Here is a 19,662-nt window from a genome sequence, read left to right on the forward strand (position 1 = left end):
GTCTGCTTTCTCTATCGTAACTGCATTGTCTTGCTATTTTCGCGGTGGTGGTAATATTTTTTGGTACATTTGAAATTTAACATAAAAGAAACTGTTGACTCAAGAAGCGATTAAAACGAAAGCATTTCATTACGTGCTTTATTGGGAACATCGTTATACAGCTGCGAAGACTTCCAGAGGGTCCAAACGACTTTTCATGCAAGTAAATATGCACACGGGTTTGCGCTTTGCAGCAGGAAGGAAGGCGCCTCAGGCAGCTGAACTTGCAGCGGCCAGTGTCTTGTTCAGCAGCTCGCGGAGCGCCTCCGGAGAGGTCACGGGCGGGCTGCATTTGAAGTCCTGGCACACGTGCGCCACGGCTGGCTTCTCCGGAGGACCGCTCCGTGCCATTTGCGCGATGTTTGCGTTGTTGCAGTCCCAGAATTCCATTTCTTCTGCGTTCCTGGGATCGATTTGGATTACCTGGTCCAACAATAAGGTGCCCAAAGTGAGAATGATATGACTAGCTACCAAAAATTATGCGTCGAAGACTATAGATTTGAAGGAATAACAAACACATCGACTTCATGAATCAGATATGCAAAATGGTCAAATAAATTGACTACCTGGCCCAATCGACATTAGGTCCTTGTTTGTAAAGAGAAGGAAATGCAGCAACGGCTATGGCACGAATGCCCCGTGATATAGGCATGATTAGCGGACAGTAACCAAAACGAAACAATAGGACCACAGAACAATCGTTACTCACTGTTCTATTCGGATCATATGACGAAAATGCAGCTGCTACCATGTCCTGGAATTCTGCAGATCCTTTCTCCCCCACCAACACAACCTGCTTCCTTGATGGAACAGAGAGCATGTCTGCTGCGCAACACATCAAAGGCAGTGCTATACTAAGTTGCCGTAGTCTTGTCTCGAAGACCGCCTGCGAAGCAGCAATTGCAAACAACAAACATAAGCAAATATGTTGTTCAAAGATATATGGCTCGAAGCATGACGGCTTGTATGTAGAAGCATTTTGGAACTCTTATGTCGTTAAGCTACATTATTTTGTTTAAAACACGAGGCCGAAATGAAACCATAATACATAGTTCCCTGTTTCACAATGCATACTAACCAAGCCTCATGTTAGAAAGAAGTTCTAATATTGGCATCTATTTCAATAGGATAAACTGTATCCACAAAACATGTCATCAACAAATGAAAATTCCCCATCCTATCATTGTTATCTTCTAGTAAAAAGAATCATATATACTAGGAAATGACAATTACTATGAGACATTGGAACATAGTGCCTGACACCCGGCTGCTACTAGAATGTAGCCTAAGCATAAAATAACCACATACCAAGAGATGCTCAACATTGAGCTTGTAACCAGTAGATTTCGCTGCATCAAATATACTGGATAATCTGATCAAGTTGATCGCTGCAACTGAGTTACCAGAGGGCTCTGCACCATCATAATCCTCTTTAACACGCAAGAGAACGGAAGGGTCCTCTCCAGGAGTATTAAAATAGCCACCTCCTTGTTTGTCCAAAAACAACTCATCCTACAGATGCCAAAAGTTATGACTCTACATGATGTAATGTATGGATTCAAAAAGCGAAGATACAACACTGAAGTGTTTAACGAGTACAATTAAATTGCCTGAGTGACTTGCAGTTGGACAGCCCACAGAAGCCACTCTATCTTTCCACCAAACTCGTAGAGATCCAGCAAGCCATTGATCAGGAAGGCATAATCATCTAAAAATCCTGGTGCTTTTGATGGCCCATTGCGATAGCTATGATGCAGCCTTTTTGAGCTTGCATCATAAAGTTTTACCTTTATAAAGTTCGCTGCCTTTTCTGCAACTTCAAGATATTCAACTGGCTGCAAAAATTTCCAGAAATATAATTTGTCAAGAAACAAATTCAGGTGCTCATAGCTATAGTTGGAGACTTTGAGTAAGTAACATTGTGGTGTGCAGCTTAAGAAGACAAATTTCTCCTGACACATTTTCATCCTATACACATGAAATGGCAAAGAACCGAATATGAAGCAATAAAGAGAATAACTGGTTCCAATATGATACACAACATCATTCTACTTCCTTTCACAAGTAAGGTGCACCAGAGTCACTTCCCACATAATATTTCTGAAATACTATCATGGATGCCATGGATCAGTTTGAACAAGGGAAGATATTATAACACATGGCAAGAGCGAAATGAGTACTCCTGGAGGTCATACCATATTGATTATGTACATAAGTATTACTACAGTAAGACTGTGAATGAAAGATGATGGGATGCATTATCCGGAGGAAGAAGTGTAAAACCTTACATTGCATCCAGTTACTGGGAAATTGAATCTGGTTCCAGTTGGTCCTGATTTCAGAATTTTTGAAGCCCTTGCAAAAGCAGATATTGCTAGTCCATTCCATGAAACAATAACCTAAAACTAATTGTAGTCAGTAGATTGTAGACAGATTAAAATGAGATGTGACAGACAGGTAAAGAGAACCTTGTCATCCAAATGAGGTCTTGGCCTTTTAGACCTGATATCAAACAACTTCTGCCGACAAACCCCCAGGATTTGAGAATATTCATCAAGAGACCTCCCAGACTTTGATGCCATCAAAGAAGTTGGTTTTCTTTCAATCAGCACATTTTTACCTTTGAACTCATTGTGGGGATCACTCATTGGTGAAAGATCACAATTTCCAGATGATTTAACATAGTAATGATTCTTGAACAGCTCTGAGTTCTCCCCAAGTGTGTCCTCGATCTTTGTAAACAGGCACATGTTAAGCATGAAACAAGTTCTAAGCCAATGAAGAGAACAGGATATATTATGTGGATATTCAAGAAATGACACATATCAACAAGCAGGTATCAATGAGGCTTTAGAATCCCCCAAGCCTGGGAACCCATTTTTTGGTCCCATCTTGCAAAATTTTATATATATTATGAATTTTACATCAAAACATTAAAAATCAAAATTAAAAATAGAAAAATCGAGTGCAGTTTGCCTGAAATGATATTAGGAGTAATTATCGTATTCTGAAACATAAAATAAACTTAAATACTAAACAGACAATAGTGACCACAATGGTCATCTAACTGAATGCAACTAGGTGTGAAGAGCTTGAACATGTGCAAATCAAGTCCAAAGCAATGCCAGTAAAAAGTGTAAAATTCCACAGATGAACTCAAGCTTGGCATGCGGGCTTCATGTGATCTTGATAACGGTATGACAGTTTAAACCATTGGCCCATTTTCTAGGGAGTGATCAGAAGTACACATTATGTTCAAAAGTAGATGACAAATTCACATAGATGTACCTCATTACTGGTCCACACATAAAAAGCCCCTTCCTTTTTTCTTGGAGCACCCTCATATTCTGCACTGTCAGCATCTTCTGCTGAGAAGATTTCACCTTCTTTTCCTATCATGTCTCTCCTCAAGTAATCAAGTATGTCGCGTGCAACTGTAGAATAATACTCATCTCCCGTAATCAGAAATGTATCCAAGTATACATTTACTATCTGTCCCTGGTCGTACAACATCTTCTCAAAATGTGGAACTGAATGTGAAGAGGACACGTGAGAGGAGAGTTCTGCAAATTCCTGAAGAAATTTCTCATTGAGCTCAGAGCCAACTTACCATGCCAGCATTCATCCACACTATATCTGTGAAAGCCACCTCCGACATGGTCATGAACTCCACCTCTTGCCATACAGTCCAATGTGTGAGTTACCATCTTCTTTATGTTATGGGCTTCACTCTCCTTTCCAGCCTCCATGTGTTTACGAAATTTATAGAGCATTATATAATCTTCAACAGGTCTTGGAAATTTGGGTGCAGAGCCAAATCCACCAAATTTTGGATCGTAACTGCTCGTCAACTGCAAGGATATAAGGTGAAAATCTGGTAAGGAAGAGAGCAGGTTGTCAATGTAAATCCATGGTTTTCAAATTGTCTTTATAAGCAGAACTATGTTAATAACATTGTTTAGCAATATTGTTACAAATGCATTAAAAAAGCAGCACTCGTCGTGGCTGGTTTGGCTGCTTCAAAGATACATGGTGACGGGGGCAACTTTCAGTACTTTTATATTTGAATTCTAATCCTGAAATTCATCCACTCAAGACAACAAAATCATGTCCATAAACTGACCAAGTAAAACATGAGAATTAGTCGACACCATACTCAAGCATGCTGTAAAGACATATCTACATACCAAATTGTTTTAGTTCCTTCGGAACACGTAACTGCGAGAACAAGTTTTAAATTATCCACATTAAGTCTTAGAAGCTCCACACTGGAGACTGGACACTCATCTGAAGTTAGAATAGTAAGGATTTTTGGTAGCTTAATAAACAATGGAAATCAGGACCTAGGACTCAGCATCCTGGAGGAGATATGGTTTTGTAGCTGTATATAGTTACACCAATTTGCCAATCTTGCTGGTAGTTGAGAATGTATCACTATGGTGGTGCAAAATAATATATAATCAAGTTCTTTTCAAACCTTTTCAACACATTCATCTACAGAAACAACAGCCAGATCATTTGGCAGATCTTGAGAGTTAGCCTTTGCAGATAATGCATCCCTAAGTTGTTCGATGACCAGATTTCCTGTCCGCTCGAGCGCGTCACGTTTAGTTTCCCAGGCTTCCTTGACCTTCCTGAAGAGAAGTTATGCAGCAAACAATCAGAAGTTAAGCTCCTGCAGTAATAACTTCAGAACTCCAGCAACTATGCACTTCAGCCGATACCTCAGTACAGTCTTGAAGCCTGGTCTTCCATACTTATCATCTGGTGGAAAGTACGTACCACCCATCAATGGTTTCAAATTGGGTGACAAAAAAACACTCAAAGGCCAACCACCACCACCATGTAGTGCTGATACATATGTCATATATACCTAAAAATATGTGAGGTTATGGTCAACAAATAACCCAGTGTGGCACCCAAATAAACACCCTTTTTCAGCTGAGCACACAAATAAGGGTAAAAAGGGAATTGCAACTTCCCTAGAAACGGATCCGATGCACAGGAACACCAAAAGCAGCTTACCTTATCAACATCTGGGCGTTCTTCACGGTCAACCTGTCAAAACTAATAATCAGAAACAAAGCAGTATGGTCACATTGCATGTGTGTAACTTCCACACACCAAAGAGAGGTAACAAGTGAGATCAAACCAAATAAATGTTTAGGGATCCAATATCAGCAATGCAGTACCTTGATGCTAACAAACCAATCATTCAGCAACTTTGCCACTTCCTCATTCTCAAAGGACTCCACCTCCATTACATGACACCTTTGGAATTCAGCCCCCAAAAAGTTAACAGAAACTGAAGTTAACATCGAGCATATAGGAATGTAGAGCACGAGTCATAAATAGCAAAATGCATAACGCCAAGTTGCCATCAAAAGAAATATAGAGATAATAAAGACTCACCAATGGCATGTGCTATAGCCAACTTCACGGGTACATCCATGTTTTCCATGAAGCAAAATAAGAATGTTAAACAAAGAACATTTTGGTTTGGCTGAAATTAATTTGACGAATTCGGCAACATTTTAGCTTAACTTTCTCTTGACAACACCATCATTCCACGGTTATATGGAACAATTTATCATGTCACACACACATTAGTGCACGACGCAGCTATAAGCCTACAACAGTTCGAAGCCAATTGCATCAGGAGAGTTCATACTTGAGAGGAAGATGGGGACGTCCTTGGCGCGAGCCTTCTCGAAAGCCTCGTCCCCCCAGGGATACCAATCAACCTGCGCCAAGCAAATAAAATTAAGCGAAGCGAGAACTGAATACTCACTAAGCTACTAACGCACGAACAGAAGGGCAGTCCTCACCGGGTTGTGCGCGTGCTGCAGCAGGTAGGGGCTGTGCTCGGCGGCGAGGCTGTTCGGCTTCCGCCCGCCGTGGGGCGAGGACGAGGAGGCGGATGACGACATGGCGGAGGAAGAGGCGAGGATGCGGAGAGGCGAGCGGGTCGACGAGGCGGCGGCGGCGGCGGTGAGGCGGTGGCGAAGGAGAAGAGTGGAGAGCATTGGGGGAGGGGCGAGGAGGGGGCGGGGAAGGTGGGAGAAGAAGACCGGCGCGGAAGCGGCGGGGGACATGTGGACTGCGCCTCCAGCGAGGCCTGCATCGACTCGGCAACCGCTGACGCCCACAACGGCAGCGCGCAGTGCTGCCGTGTCACTGTCTCCTCGTTCTGGATCATGTTTGTTCTAGATTTTTTTAAAAAACCGCAAGAGCAATTTTCTATTGGTACAGTAGAAAAATACAAAATTACAGCCGGGGAGGCCATAGCCAGTTAGACTCACCCGGTTTGATTGGAACATTAACATATGGGTAACCACTCAACTTGAAACCGCCAAACTCGATCGGTCTGATTGGGATATCAACACGACCCCACCACTCCACTTGATAACGACAGCCGGACCGAAACCTTATCGTGGCATCCACCAACAATCGCCGCAACCTTCAGGCGTGACCCCGTGTTGACAAGAACCGAGAGAAACAGATTGCACCGCACCAAGAAGGTCACCGCTATGCGGGATCCTTCGCCGTAGTGCCACTGCAACACTACACTCCACCCAACAGAGTGAAACCATCAGATCTGGACCTCTCGCAGGCTGCCTCGCAGTCGCCACCACAATAACACAAATGTGCGGGGGTCTCGCAACATCCGCCGTTGGACTCTACCTCGCTCTCGTCGCCTCGAAGAAACACCACGCGCGGGGGCCTCACCACGTCCGCCACAGTACTCCATATCACGAATCCATTTCTTTTGTCGCCATCAGAATGGTGAGCAATGTTGTCCTGCTTTCTGAGGGTTCTATCAAATAGCCAAACTGCCACGCAGGTCGACTTCGTCTCATTGCTCCACCCGTGTACGTAGCCTCCGCCGCCGTGTCAGTAAGCTAAAGTAGTCGCTTGTGCGTCATGTTCTAAATTGAATAAACAGATAAATTTCAAAGGATTTTAATCCTATAAAAAAAATCTCTAGTGGCTCTTTAGGAGGAATGAGCACCTACAAATTTTCCTGACGGAAGGTGCTTCATTATTCTTCTCTTTATTGGAAATTTAAGTTCAAAGATGAATGTTAATAGTCTAGCATTTTTAGAGTTCGTTAATGGTCTAGCATTCCTAACAACATTTCTTGGGCTGATTTAGTACTGTGTTTGCCATGAACAGAAGGTAAGAGCACTCGGTTGGAGAAAAATATAGAACACGAGTGGAACTTTTTTAAATAAGAACACAGGTGGGACTCTTTTTTAAGGAAAATAGAAACATGTGATATGTTCGACATTTTTCTTAAATACAACTTTGTTAACTTTACTCTTCATTTCAAACAAACATCGGTCAGCTGATTGTCATCTTCAAACTTCCACCCCAAGTTCAGAAGGAATTATGTACATAAAACCTGAAAAAATTGCGATATTACAGTTCATGAGGAAAAAATTAGCATAATATTGTGCAAATTACGGTTAACATGATACTTCGATTGCGGTAGTCAAGAACACTGGCCTACGTGTCAGTGCAGCTCTCCATCCAGTTGTCCCCGACGCCTCCCTCGCACGCACGGTCCTCGAAATGCCACAAATGCCTCCGCTCGCGCGTGAATCCTCCCTTCCCGAATGGCCAAACCCCTGCTACTACCCCTGACCGACGAATCGATCCTCTTCCCCTGACGGCAGCCGGGCACTCGCGCCTCCTCCCGCCGCCGCCAGAATCCTTCTCTCGTTGGTGCGCTCATCGCCACATCCGCTCGACTGCTCCACCGGACTGCTGCCGGAGTGGGGGATCCGCCCGTACTTTGATTGGTTTCTTCATTTCTCGGTAAGGAAGCTCGACCTTGCCTGGTTGGATTGGTCCAAGAGTGTTTTTGTCCGCCCTGAATTACTGTCCCTCTTAGTTTTCTTCAGTAGTGAATAGTGATCTGTAAGCGACTAAGCGTCTGTTTCTGACGCTGCTGTAAAATATTTTGCGTTTATTAACGACAAAAAAACGCATCTCAGTAACTGCAGCTCGTGTAATATGATTATTATGCACAGATTAATTTTGTAAATGCCTTGTGCCAAAGTCTGTCTTAGCCGTTGCACAAGATTTAGTGCCATTAGCATGTCTATTTGTTCCGATTCTTCCTGTATTTGTTTCAGATAGAGAAGGCAACTGCTCTGAAGAAAATATCGAATAGGGTTTTAGCTGTCATTTATCCTATCCTGCTATGAAATTAATCCAGTTATTTTACTCTACACGCTGCTGTTTTATAACTTTCCTATTAAACTATGAATCAGCTATTTTAGTCATATTGGGATTATCAATTTTTTTTCCTTGTATGATTAACAGCTCTGTAATAAACTAATAGGATGGTTGATTCCCCCTTTTGCAGTGCCTTCTTCATCCTGGATAAATCATGAAGTCCATTGGCTTCATTGGATCGAGAGCATTGTCTATTCTTGGGGTTGGTGCTTCTGGCCTTTTAAGCTTCGCTACGATAGCATCTGCATCAGATGAAGCGGAGCATGGGTTGGAAGCCCCAAACTATCCCTGGCCACATGCTGGCATTCTTAGCTCTTATGATCATGCATCGTAAGTTAAACAAATAAACATGTTTTTGTTGAACAGGAAACTGGCATCATTCAGCCATCCTGCTGAGACATTTGCCTTATCTGCCAATATTTTTCCTCTTTAATTTTCATGGAAAAACTTATGAGCAGAATAAGGCGTGGACATCAAGTTTATCAACAAGTATGTGCCTCCTGTCACTCAATGTCTTTGATTTCATACCGGGATCTGGTTGGTGTTGCCTATACGGAAGAGGAAACAAAGGCAATGGCTACTGAGATTGAGGTGGTTGATGGTCCTAATGATGAAGGTGAAATGTTCACACGCCCAGGTAAGCTGAGTGACCGTTTTCCACAACCATATGCAAATGAGCAAGCAGCTCGATATGCAAATGGTGGGGCATACCCCCCAGACCTCAGTCTAATCACAAAGGTGAGACTGGACTCATGGTTGCATTTGATGCAATGCGTCATTTCAGGGCTGTGTGTTTGCGTCTAACTCGTGCTAATACATATTTGCAGGCCAGACACAATGGCCAGAACTACGTGTTTGCTCTTCTCACTGGTTATCGTGATCCACCTGCTGGTGTTTCGGTAGCACTCTTTCCCATAAATAATTTGCCATTTTTTTGTGTGCTGATGGACTTTGGTGGTTCTCATATGTGTGCTTTCCTGCTGTTTACTTTCCTAGATGCGTAGAAAATATGGACTATCTTGTGCTCACGCTATGGCTTTGTATCAACTTGTATATGGATACATTGGTCTGACATTGCCACATGATATTGCTTCACTCATGTGTAACCTTTTATTAAACTCACTGGGGTTTCAACTTTAATCCATGACAATTAGTCTCCAATTAGGCAGATCTTCCTGTTGATGCATACAAGTTTTTCTGTAACTAATCAAGCATCCGGATGTTTGTTTAAAGGCTCTGTTCTTTTCCTTTTAGTGCTGCTAAAGAGCCCTTTTATGTGTGGGTCATCCTATAGGTAGGGTCTAGTAACCCACAAGATATCTGCACAGCACCTTTGCATTTTCCTCCTCTTTTCTGCTGTTAGTTTTGAATGCTGAACACAGCAAAACATACTTAATTAAGTCTGGAGTTTGTAACTGAACCTTTTTAGAACATATTTTGCTTGTAAGTTAAAGAATTATTAGAATTTTTCTGCGGATAAATGTTAAAAGGATTATGTTTCTAGTGTATATGCATGAGATTGTTAGCAAGTGGCTTGTGTTGGTCACTGTTAATTGATACTGTATTTCGACAGTTAACTTATTTTTGCGACATAACCTTCTGTTGTTGATTTAAAATTTAGATTCGTGAAGGCTTGCATTACAATCCCTACTTTCCTGGTGGCGCCATAGCGATGCCCAAGATGCTGATGGATGGAGCAGTTGAGTATGAAGACGGAACTCCTGCAACAGAGGCCCAGGTAACTCTTATTCTTTACAACCAGCACCGTGGAATCAAGTTTGGGCATCACACTAAAAAGGATGTATTTATTATTCTAATATGCAAATTCCAGATGGGCAAAGATGTTGTCTCATTCCTATCATGGGCGGCGGAGCCTGAGATGGAAGAGAGAAAGCTGGTATCTTCTTGCAACCTCCCGGCAGAATTATCTTCTGTTCTGATTGCCAAGTATAACTTTTTGCGTCTGGTTGCATTTTTCATCTCGTGATTTTGTACTAGATGGGAGTCAAATGGATTTTCCTGCTCTCGCTCGCGCTTCTGCAAGCTGCATACTACCGGCGCATGAAGTGGTCCATCTTCAAGTCCCGCAAGCTGGTCCTTGATGTGGTTAACTGAGGACTGGTGCCTCATTTCTTCAAGGATCCAGTCCATAATTTGAAGTATATGGAATAACCTGTATACATTTCGCATGCCTGAAATGTATATTTCTTGTTTACCATTACCCTCAGCTGTGGGGGACTGGGGGTTGCTGTTTTCGGATTTTGCCCGGATAATGCTACCAGCTAGCATATAGTAGAATATATGTATATATAGTCGATACAGCTTTGAAGTCATGATATGTTTGTGCTTTTGAACTCCTGCAATGTTCAGTGTTTCACTGGGGAAATAAATTGTTTACGCTACCTCTTTTGCTATCTGCCGTTACATACACATTTTCTGAATTGCTTGATGAAAGCCCACATTGAACTCTGAACAAACATTTTTCAAATCAATAGCCACACCAGACCCTGCACGAAGAAAATGGAAGAGGTGCATACTCTGTTCTGCTCTGCTCCACCCGTCGTGGCTTCGGGCAGACGGCAGCATCGAAGCTGTTCATCATGGCATACTGCCGAGTGGGCACCCCATCCTGCCCTTACACTCCTCGCCGGAAAGCCGTCGAGGCTCCCCGGTGCCGACGAGTTCACCCCGCGGCAAAGCTGGTGTTGCACGCCGCCGAACGGCCAGTGGGCGGCGCCGCCATTCTCCAACCTTCAGCGCTGCCTCGTCCACTTCTCCAAGACGACCAGGAACCGCTGATCACCTCCGGGCCGGAAGCGAAATCCTCGGCATCAGCAGACATGGCGCTGGCACCACGGGCCTCGGATCTCCAGCGAGTCCATGTCGCTTGCGGGCTGCGGCGGCGACGGCGGACGGGAAGCCATGGGCGTCAGAGCAGAGGGAGGAAGGTGCAAAGCCGATTTTCTGGCTGAGGGTGTTTCTGCAAATATTTGGATCGCGATTATTAATTGCGATCCAAATCAGGGGGTTTTATGAAAAAAATAAAATATATATTTACATAAACCCCCTAGGATCCAAACTAGGGGGTTTTGTGAAAATATTTGGATCATTAATCGCGATCCATTTCTGGGGTCTTTCTGAAAAATATCATGGCCGGCTTCTCCCCTTCCTGTCGCCGGCGGCCGACCGCTGACGTCGACGGCGAGCCCACCGGGGATTCCGCTGCCCGCCCACCCCCCTATTCCGGGGATCCTTGGCCAGCTCTGCGGGAGGACGCCAGCGTCGCGACGCGTGAGCACATCGACGGGAAACTGCGCCGCAAGGACGGACGCCGCACCGCGCTCGGTGCTGGAGCGCGAGCGTCGAGATGTACGCGTCGTCATTCAGAGGGTCGTCTCTCTCGCCTCCGCGGTGCTCAACCTCGCCGCAGCGCCGCTCACTGGGCTGATGCCGCCGTCCTGATCAGGACGTGAAGAGCTGGCTGCCGAGCGTGACGATGGCGGTGCCGTCGCCCATGACGGTGGTCAGCGTCATCTCCTTCTCCAGGATCCGGTCCAGCTCCGCCGCCACCAGCCGCATCCTGGGCCGCCGCCTCGCCGACGGGTTCAGGCACTGGAACGCCAGGCCCACCAGCTCCGTCATGCCCTCCGATGTGAAGCTCCCTCCCAGCCTCGGGTCGATCAGCTCGTTCGAGGTGAATTGTGCCTCCATCTGACAGATTCACAAGAACATTACTGGTCAGGCAAGATCATGGGCTTTATCTGCCTGTCCAAAATCGGACAGAATTTTCTTGATTGGCATTTGAGATAGAGGTTTACCCAATGAGCGAAAGATTCCTTGGATTCTGGTGGAATCAAGGCTGCAGCTTCCCTGCCAGTGATCAGCTCCAGAAGAAACACCCCAAAGCTGTACACGTCGCTGCTTTCAGAAAGCTGCGCCAATGAATGTGCCCTAAAACAAACACAGCAAAAATGCATGATGAGAATTGAAAAGGAAATGTTGTACGAGTGTTCGTGAAGCATTGGGTTATTCATTATTATTTTAAAAATGAAGATTATTTATGCCGGGAGTGCAATGTCAACTGCTGCTGTGATAGAAAGGCCAAGTTCAGGTAAAACGGCAGAATCTGCACTCAGAGTTTCAGACTCACTGTGGATCTTGGTAGACGCTGCCATTCGATGGAGTGGCGCCTTCCAACCCTCGCATCAGCCTGTCGATTCCGGCGTCAGACACTTTGGCGATGAAGTTCTCGTCGACGAGAACGTTGCTCGTCTTGAAGTCCCTGTGGATCAACGGAGGTGCCAGGGTGTGCAGATGATTCAGACCTGCAATTCAGAATTCTGAGTTCAGAGACTTTGTTTGCTTCACACCTTAAAAGTTTCCAGAGCATTAATCGCCATGAGAGATGTAAACGAATGAAGGTCTTGTAACCTTTAGCTGCTCCAATGGCTATGGAGAGCCTCTGCTTGAACTCCAGCCTTGTCATTGACTCCTTGCCGGTGTCTGATGAACAACACGCATACATAAACAGTGTTCATGCAACATTCAGGGAGACAGAAGGTCGCAGTTAGCATTAAGAGTCATCAGCTGAGCTCATTACCGTACAAATGGCCGCTCACACTGCCGTTGGGCAGGTACTCAAACACCAGCATCTGTAGACCCCCTTCTTGGCAGTAGCCGATCAGCGTCACGACGTTGCGGTGCCAGATCTCCGATAGCCTCCTGATCTGCATTTCACGAAGGACCCATTGTATTTTTCAGTCAAGTGACGAAATTTCGCCAAAGTACTGAAGAAACAGTTGCATTGATGATCAGTAACTGAAAACGGGACCGTGCCGTGATGTCCTGCTGTACCTCGTCGGCGAAGTCCTGCCGCGCCGCGCCGGTGCGGCGCTTGACGGCGACGACGGTGCCGTCGAGCAGCAGGCCCTTGTAGACCAGCCCGAAGCTCCCGGCGCCCACCAGGTTGGCCTCGGCGAAGTTCTTGGTGGCGTGCGCCAGCTCCTCCAGTGAGAACTGCCTGGCGCCGTGGAACTCCGGCGCCGACGAGGTCCGGCCGCACCGGCCCCACTCCGCTGATCATCAACAAGCAACCATCAGACGGCGTACGTGCACGAATTGCCGGCGAGAAGGAGAAGCAGCACAGTGACGTACCCAGCGTGGGAGGCGCCTCGGACGACGAGCCGGTGTCGGAGCTCCGGTCACGCCGCGCCCTGAGCCGCCGCCTGACGAGCCACGCCGCGACGAGGACAGCGACCAGCAGCAACGCGGCGGCTCCGGCCGCAATGCCGGCTACCACCGGGGTTGGCAATGCCATCCGGGCGACCGGGGCATCGAACCTGAAAAAGAAACGTGCAACCCACGATCGAGCAGCCACACAGTCAGAGATGAGCCAGCTCAAATACATCGATCGATCGGTAGACGTGCATCAATAATCTAAAAAAGTTTGTTTTAAGTATCATCTCGCTGATGAATCTTACGGACCTCGGAACGAGCAGGGGCTTCTATAGCTTCGGCATTCATCAATGAAGCGACGGAGCTCCGGATCACCCTCAACTCTCTTGCAGTTCAACAGCGCCGCCGCCGCCACCGTCTTCCTAGCTAGGACCAACGGAGAGCTCGCGCCTCGATCGCGAGCTTCACGAGCTGACCAGCCGGGTCTTTAAAGACAAGGAGGCCGGCCGGGCATGCAAGAGGTAGGGAGCCGAGGAGCAAGAAGACGCCGCTAGCTCGCCCAGGTGGGTGTCGGAACGTACAGGACGCGATGTGATTGATGCGCAAGCGTAACCCCTCCCCCACATGGCAATTGGGGATGGTGGCTGCAACTTCTTCAACCGCAACAACAAATTATTATTCTTTTCAGTGCAGCCTGTGCATGTTGGAGGAGCCTTTCACCTGGAAAGCAACTGTGAAAACGGATCAGTGCCAGCCTTTTAGACGGTTCTTCCTTTCTCTTCATTCAGTTTCACCAAGCCATGAGGTGATAAACACGACGAGATGACATCGCCAGTGCAGTGAGAGCTGCACACGCAGTGCATACGGCGAACGTGCAGACTGCAGATGATGAAACCAACAATGAGCTAGCAGTCAACCAGAGACTGTTGCTGAAACCATCAATGAGCAGTCAATAGTGAAATTGGATGAGATTAACCTAGTTAAGCTTCCACATTTCATCCCAAATGAGAAACCAAGGATCTGATTGGAACAACTTTCTGATGGTTAGCATTCAGAAAAGAAAATGTGGCAAACTCAACTTGCGTAGCTTAATTGGCATCGGTCTGCTCCGGACCCTCATCTAGTCATCAGTCGGCGGTGGTGCCCGTGGCTGTCCTGCGCTAGCTACTAGTAGCAGGCTACTCCAGCTGTTATTAACGTGAGCGAGCTTTGCGAGTGGGGACCACCGCCTAGCTAGGGCTCCCTTTGACTGACCATGAGTCCATGATAGGCTGGAAAGCCGAGCAGTATGATGCACATTGCACTTGTCACCTAGTGTGGTTGTGTTGTAGGAGGCCATGGCCATGGACATCCGGAAATGAAGCGGAAGCGCTCGCTTTCCGGCCTCCCAAAAGCTCCCTGCCACCACAAAGTGAAAGCAGAAAGCCTGTCCTTCATGAAACTGAACGAAGAGTGATAGGGTGAAGACTGAAGATTACTTCAAGAAAGAGGGTTCATGGCTGCAGAAAGTTGTAGAGGAAGAATAGTTGTGCGGAGGAGAGGAGTGAGTGATCAAACTGCAGAATGAAACACAGTCGACCGAGTTGCACCTCATGTGCTGATTAGCTAAGCGTGATCAAAATACAGATTCATTATGCTGGCAGGCTCCAACAAGTAGGAGCTGTTGCTTCCGAATGAGCACCTATGAGGCTATTATAGTTTAAACTACTGCAAATTGGGTAGTTCACTGGCTGATCATGCAGAAATATGCTGCTACATTATCAAGCCACATGCTAACTACAGTCCCAACTCCCAAGTGTGCTACACCCCGCGTCGTCTCCCTGGAGGCGACTTGGGCGGCTCCCCTGCTCTGCCACACCCCCCCTCCCAGCCTCCTCCCCACCTCACCGCCACCAGAGTAGTGCACCGGAAGCCCGAGTGCCTGCTAGGAAGGCGGCAGGGCCTCTCTCACCGGCTGGGGGACCCGCGCAGACTTTGGGTGCGGCGGTGCGGGGCCACGGAGGTGGCGGCGGCGCCTCGGGCCGGCGGATCCGGTGCCCCCGGGGACGGATCTGCGCCGCACGGCGGTGGGCAGGCAACCGTCCTGGCCTCAAGTCCGGCATCTCGGTAGGCCTAGGAAGTGGCGGCGGTGGCTCCTCTGCGGCGATAGCGGGGAGGGGGGGTTGAGCGCGGGGCGCGGTGGCGCTCCACCCCCTGGGCGGTGGTGCTGGAACTCCACCGCGGGTTGCAAAAGTGACCGGCGCAAGCGGCCACCACCCGTTCGCGTTTGGCAGGAGCGATTGCGCGACCGGCAATAGGCTACGCGGGAGGGGTTTTGCGGCGGGGGCAGCGAGCTGCAGGCCGGGGTGATGGGTTGCGCGGGAGGGGTTTTGAGGCAGGGGCGGTGAGCTGCGGGATCGAGGGTAGCAGCCGCGCGGATGCAGGCGGCGCAGGGGATGGCACCCAATCCGCCGTGTGGTTGAGCGGCTCGTAGAGGCCGACCCTAGGCGCGGAGGTGAGGTGGCACTGTGCAAGGAAAGGAGTGGACCGGCTAGCAGTGGCGGGCGGAGTACGACCGGTTCGGCGTGAGGCTGCATGATGGCGGCCAAGTGGGGCGAGCGACAGGCCGGGGCACAGCGGCTTCTATGCCTCAATGGTGGCAGCGTGGTGTCGCGGTCGGGGTGGCCTGTGCGAGGTGTCCCAGCGACGCCATGGAGGCGTGGCAAGGACACCTAGCGCAGGGGCGCGCTGGTGGCACCGAGGTGGGGCTGCAGGTGTCGTCGGGCTACCTCTCCTCGGCTGAGGAGTTGCGGAGGTGGCGACGGGAGCGGAAGGCGGCTGAGCACTAGTGGGGGCTCGCGCGGCGTGGAGGAGGTTGCGAGGAGTAGACGCGGCGGTGAGCAAGTGGAGGTGGAGGCACGACAGCGTGGTTGCGTGGGTGTGCGATGGTGACACCGCCTCAGTTTGGGCTACTATGACTGTGGTTTGGGAATGTCGAATCGTGAGCGTGTAGTGAGGGGTTGGGATTCTCCGAGCGAAAGCCCTCACCGGCATTTGCTGGTGGAGTTTACGGCGACGCCCTAAACCCTAGGGCGTCGTTCTCCCCATTGGGGGCGTCACTTCTGAGCTACAACCCTACTGCATGGGGTTCTCTGGGTGAAAACCCTATCCAGACCCTAGACGAGCGATGACGGCGCCATTGGCATCGTGCCCTCCTTGGAGGCGTCGTTTCTAGAGACCCATCTCGGTTCATGGCATTGCTGGTCCATTGGCCATGGGCGGCCGCAGCTGGTGGCGGCATTTCCGCCACGTGGAAAGCTAGACGGGTGTTGCCAAGGCTATGTGGAGGCGATTGCAAGTATGGCGGCAGCCAGGGGTTGTCACATGGTTATCGGTTTTTGTTGCTTGCAGCGGACCGCGGCGGCTGGCGTTGCTTGGCAACAGTCAGAGCGGCGTGGGACTGCGTCGGAGGATGGCGCTTGCGGCAACGACAGCGTGGGACAACTAGACTTGCAGCGGACCGCGGCGGGTTGATCAGCTTGGCTGGACTACCTGGTGCGGTACATCGTCGAAAGGCGGCGCAAGTGACTTCTCTAGTTTGTTGTCTTGACGCCGAAGGCTTTTACGCGGGTGAAGCAACGAGGCAAAGTCGACCTGCGGCGGCTGTTTTGTTTGATTGATGGAGATCTGGTGAAGTGGGGCAGCATTGCTCACCACTCTGACGGCGATAAAAGAAAAGGATCCATGACGTGGAGTACCGCGGCGAGCGAGGCGAGATCCCCGCGCGCGGTGTTTCTTCGAGGCGACGAGAGCAAGGTGGAGTCCAACGGCGAATGTGGTGAGACCCCCGCGCGTTGTGTTATCGTGGTGGCGACTGCGAGGCAGCCTGCGAGATATCCGGATTCGTTGGTATCAATCCGTTAGTTGGAGTGTGGTGTTGCAGCGGCACTACGGCAGAGGATCCCACATGGCAGTGGCCTTCTCGGTGCGGTGCAGTGCAGTCTGCTTCTATCGGTTCCCTGTCGACACAGGGCCACGCTTGGAGGTTTCGGCAAATTGATGAGCGTGATTATTGGTGAATGCCGTCATGGTGAGTGGAGTGGGGAGGTCGTGTTGACGTCCCAATCCAACCGATCAGGTGTGTCGGTTTTGAGTTGAGTGCTGACCCACGTTGATATCCCAATCCAATCGGGAAGTCTTTTTTGTTTTCCTTTTCTTTTCCTTTTCATTTTTCTTTTCCTGCCTATGGCCTCCCATAGCTGTAATCTTGTATTTTCTGTTATAGCTATGTGCGTCGTTCTTTAAAAAAAACTCCCAAGTGTACTGGCCATTGCCATTGGGTTCGTTCAGAGTCTTTAAGAAACGGGGAGACACGATGAGGTGTACATGAATGAGGTATGTTCATGCCAAAAACGAGGACAAACTTTACAGGCTTGTACTCTGTGATTTGCTAGGTTGCACATTGGAGTTTCCGTACGGTCAATATCACCATCAGATTGAAACCTGGCCAGTCCCTATTTACACTAATTGACAGGTTGCACTAACAGTTAAGTACTCTTTCTCCAGAGAATTCAGAGTTTATTCCTACTTCAGATCAATAAATGAGAATTTTATTTTGGGAGAACATTCCCGCAAAACTTCTTAACAGATGTGGTGGTGTGGTGCTGTGCATTTAATTGACTCGAGAATCTGAATGATTTAGGAAACAATGTGCAATACAACTCTTTGCAGGCTAGCAGCATGCAACTTGTACAAATTCTAGTCCTAGGAGAGCTGTAATAGCTAGCAATACGGGGTCCAGTCGGATACTCTCCCTCCGAGATCCAAATCTGAATCCGATAGAATATCAGATTTGCTCGCGCATACACACACACGCCAGATAGAAAATTGGAGGACATCTGAACATTTTAAAGTTCCAAATCTATCTCTAGTAAATTAAGATTCTTTCATTCTGCATAAAGTATCTTCGATCTGAAGAACTTCTGGATGCAATTAGAAAACAATGTGGTTGCCTGGATCAGAATGACTGTTTCAGTTCTTCAACAGTCTGCAGAGAACAACTGTGATCAAATCCATTTGTTCTCGAAATAAATTAATCTCAGCCTTAGTGGTCTCTGAAAGCATATACTATATTAGTATTATATCATCATCATATGTTTACATGTATACAACATCTGGAGTGAACCTAGACTGCCTTTGGACATGATCCAAGATGCACGTTCAGTTGTTTTGCTAGTAACATATATGAAGAGAAACATCTTCAGGGCAGCAGGGTTACTGCACAAGAGCCAACTGGAACAAAATTAAAGAAACAAACGGCACATGCGCGGTGTCCTTCTGCAGATGAGAATCCAATGGTTGTCACAATAAGAAGTGCTCTTCAGAACAGGCCAACTTCCAGCCTGGAGAATGCAGATTTACGGGATATCCTCTTACCAGAACAATATATTGATAATAAAAGTTGATCATCTATAAGCATATTATATATTGATAATAAAAGTTGATCATCTATAAGCATATAGGGATCCAAAACAATTAACTGAAAGGCTGCAAAAGAAACTCTAATTGCACTTTCAGTCAATTGCTAAAAGCATACGTTGGCTTCAAACTCGATACTTGGCTAATTGGAGCAAAGACAATCACTTGCTGAAATTATTCTGCTGTGCGTAATGAACCTAAACACCGTCGAAAGTTTACTAGATTAGCTTGGAACTTGTATTACTTTGCTAAATCTAGTATTTCTTGCAGTATCAGTAGGAGCTGCTATTGACTGAAATGGTGTCATGAAAAGGAGTATATCATATCAAGAGTTTCTTGCAGTATCAGTAGGAGCTGCTTTTCTTGGGAAAAAAAAAACGAATCGACGATGGAAACTGATAAGACGAGCAGAGTGAATTACAGGTTAGAACACAACTTTTGCGTCTAGATCTTCTAAGAAAGCTGCAAACTATCCAAAAGGACTGAGCCTTTAAACTGCAAATTCCTTAAGGTAGTAATGAATATATTACGAAGGTTTGCTGAAAATCAAGAGTTTCCAGGAACTCACAAGAACCAAACAGCGTAAATGCGGTAGCTCCCTTGAAACAGGAGTAGGGGAGAAAAGACGTGGATGAGTGATAACACTCGTAGAGGAGCTGAGTTGGAGAGCCAGCATGCCAGCCAAGGTGTGCAGTCCGGCCGGGGATCCCAATCCCAACCGATCTGCACGAACGCTCGTCTCCTGTA

The 19,662-nt window shown here is 47.6% G+C and overlaps 3 protein-coding genes across 3 annotated transcripts; 1 reads left to right on the plus strand and 2 right to left on the minus strand.

Moving 5' to 3' along the window:
- Nucleotides 1–110: 110 nt before the first annotated feature.
- Nucleotides 111–6,092, minus strand: LOC117854969 (uncharacterized). Its single transcript, XM_034737237.2, has 15 exons — nt 5,868–6,092; nt 5,711–5,783; nt 5,452–5,473; nt 5,232–5,310; nt 5,065–5,097; nt 4,764–4,912; nt 4,517–4,673; nt 3,650–3,890; nt 3,328–3,569; nt 2,508–2,771; nt 2,328–2,438; nt 1,650–1,874; nt 1,348–1,551; nt 749–925; nt 111–462 (listed from the first exon to the last, which is right to left on the minus strand). The coding sequence occupies exons 1-15, from the start codon at nt 6,063–6,065 to the stop codon at nt 250–252; spliced, it is 2,388 nt and encodes a 795-aa protein (XP_034593128.2). The 5' UTR covers nt 6,066–6,092; the 3' UTR covers nt 111–249.
- A 1,465-nt stretch (nt 6,093–7,557) lies between these two features.
- On the plus strand, nt 7,558–10,685 carry LOC117858202 (cytochrome c1-2, heme protein, mitochondrial). The gene is made up of 7 exons (XM_034741221.2): nt 7,558–7,860; nt 8,414–8,613; nt 8,742–9,021; nt 9,111–9,182; nt 9,905–10,021; nt 10,115–10,180; nt 10,282–10,685. The coding sequence occupies exons 2-7, from the start codon at nt 8,438–8,440 to the stop codon at nt 10,396–10,398; spliced, it is 828 nt and encodes a 275-aa protein (XP_034597112.1). The 5' UTR covers nt 7,558–7,860; nt 8,414–8,437; the 3' UTR covers nt 10,399–10,685.
- A 541-nt stretch (nt 10,686–11,226) lies between these two features.
- On the minus strand, nt 11,227–14,121 carry LOC117858201 (leucine-rich repeat receptor protein kinase HPCA1). Its single transcript, XM_034741220.2, has 8 exons — nt 13,768–14,121; nt 13,438–13,622; nt 13,138–13,358; nt 12,884–13,010; nt 12,715–12,786; nt 12,434–12,608; nt 12,102–12,234; nt 11,227–11,994 (listed from the first exon to the last, which is right to left on the minus strand). Exons 2-8 carry the CDS (start codon nt 13,598–13,600, stop codon nt 11,746–11,748), a joined length of 1,140 nt encoding a protein of 379 aa, XP_034597111.1. The 5' UTR covers nt 13,601–13,622; nt 13,768–14,121; the 3' UTR covers nt 11,227–11,745.
- Between the last annotated feature and the right edge of the window lie 5,541 nt (nt 14,122–19,662).

Source organism: Setaria viridis, chromosome 5 (genome assembly GCF_005286985.2).
Source record: "Setaria viridis chromosome 5, Setaria_viridis_v4.0, whole genome shotgun sequence".
Lineage (NCBI taxonomy): Eukaryota > Viridiplantae > Streptophyta > Magnoliopsida > Poales > Poaceae > Setaria > Setaria viridis.

Coding starts and splice junctions, on each gene's coding strand:
- LOC117854969 (XM_034737237.2), bottom strand. CDS start 6,065: ATGCTCTCCACTCTTCTCCTTCGCCACCGCCTCACCGCCGCCGCCGCC. Junction 5,311..5,451: donor GGCTATAGCACATGCCATTG/GTGAGTCTTTAT, acceptor TGAATTCCAAAG/GTGTCATGTAATGGAGGTGG. Junction 463..748: donor CATATGATCCGAATAGAACA/GTGAGTAACGAT, acceptor TTGTTGGACCAG/GTAATCCAAATCGATCCCAG.
- LOC117858202 (XM_034741221.2), top strand. CDS start 8,438: ATGAAGTCCATTGGCTTCATTGGATCGAGAGCATTGTCTATTCTTGGG. Junction 8,614..8,741: donor AGCTCTTATGATCATGCATC/GTAAGTTAAACA, acceptor ACTTATGAGCAG/AATAAGGCGTGGACATCAAG. Junction 9,183..9,904: donor ATCCACCTGCTGGTGTTTCG/GTAGCACTCTTT, acceptor TTTAAAATTTAG/ATTCGTGAAGGCTTGCATTA.
- LOC117858201 (XM_034741220.2), bottom strand. CDS start 13,600: ATGGCATTGCCAACCCCGGTGGTAGCCGGCATTGCGGCCGGAGCCGCC. Junction 13,011..13,137: donor GGCAGGACTTCGCCGACGAG/GTACAGCAGGAC, acceptor CGTGAAATGCAG/ATCAGGAGGCTATCGGAGAT. Junction 12,609..12,714: donor AGCCATTGGAGCAGCTAAAG/GTTACAAGACCT, acceptor TCTGAATTGCAG/GTCTGAATCATCTGCACACC.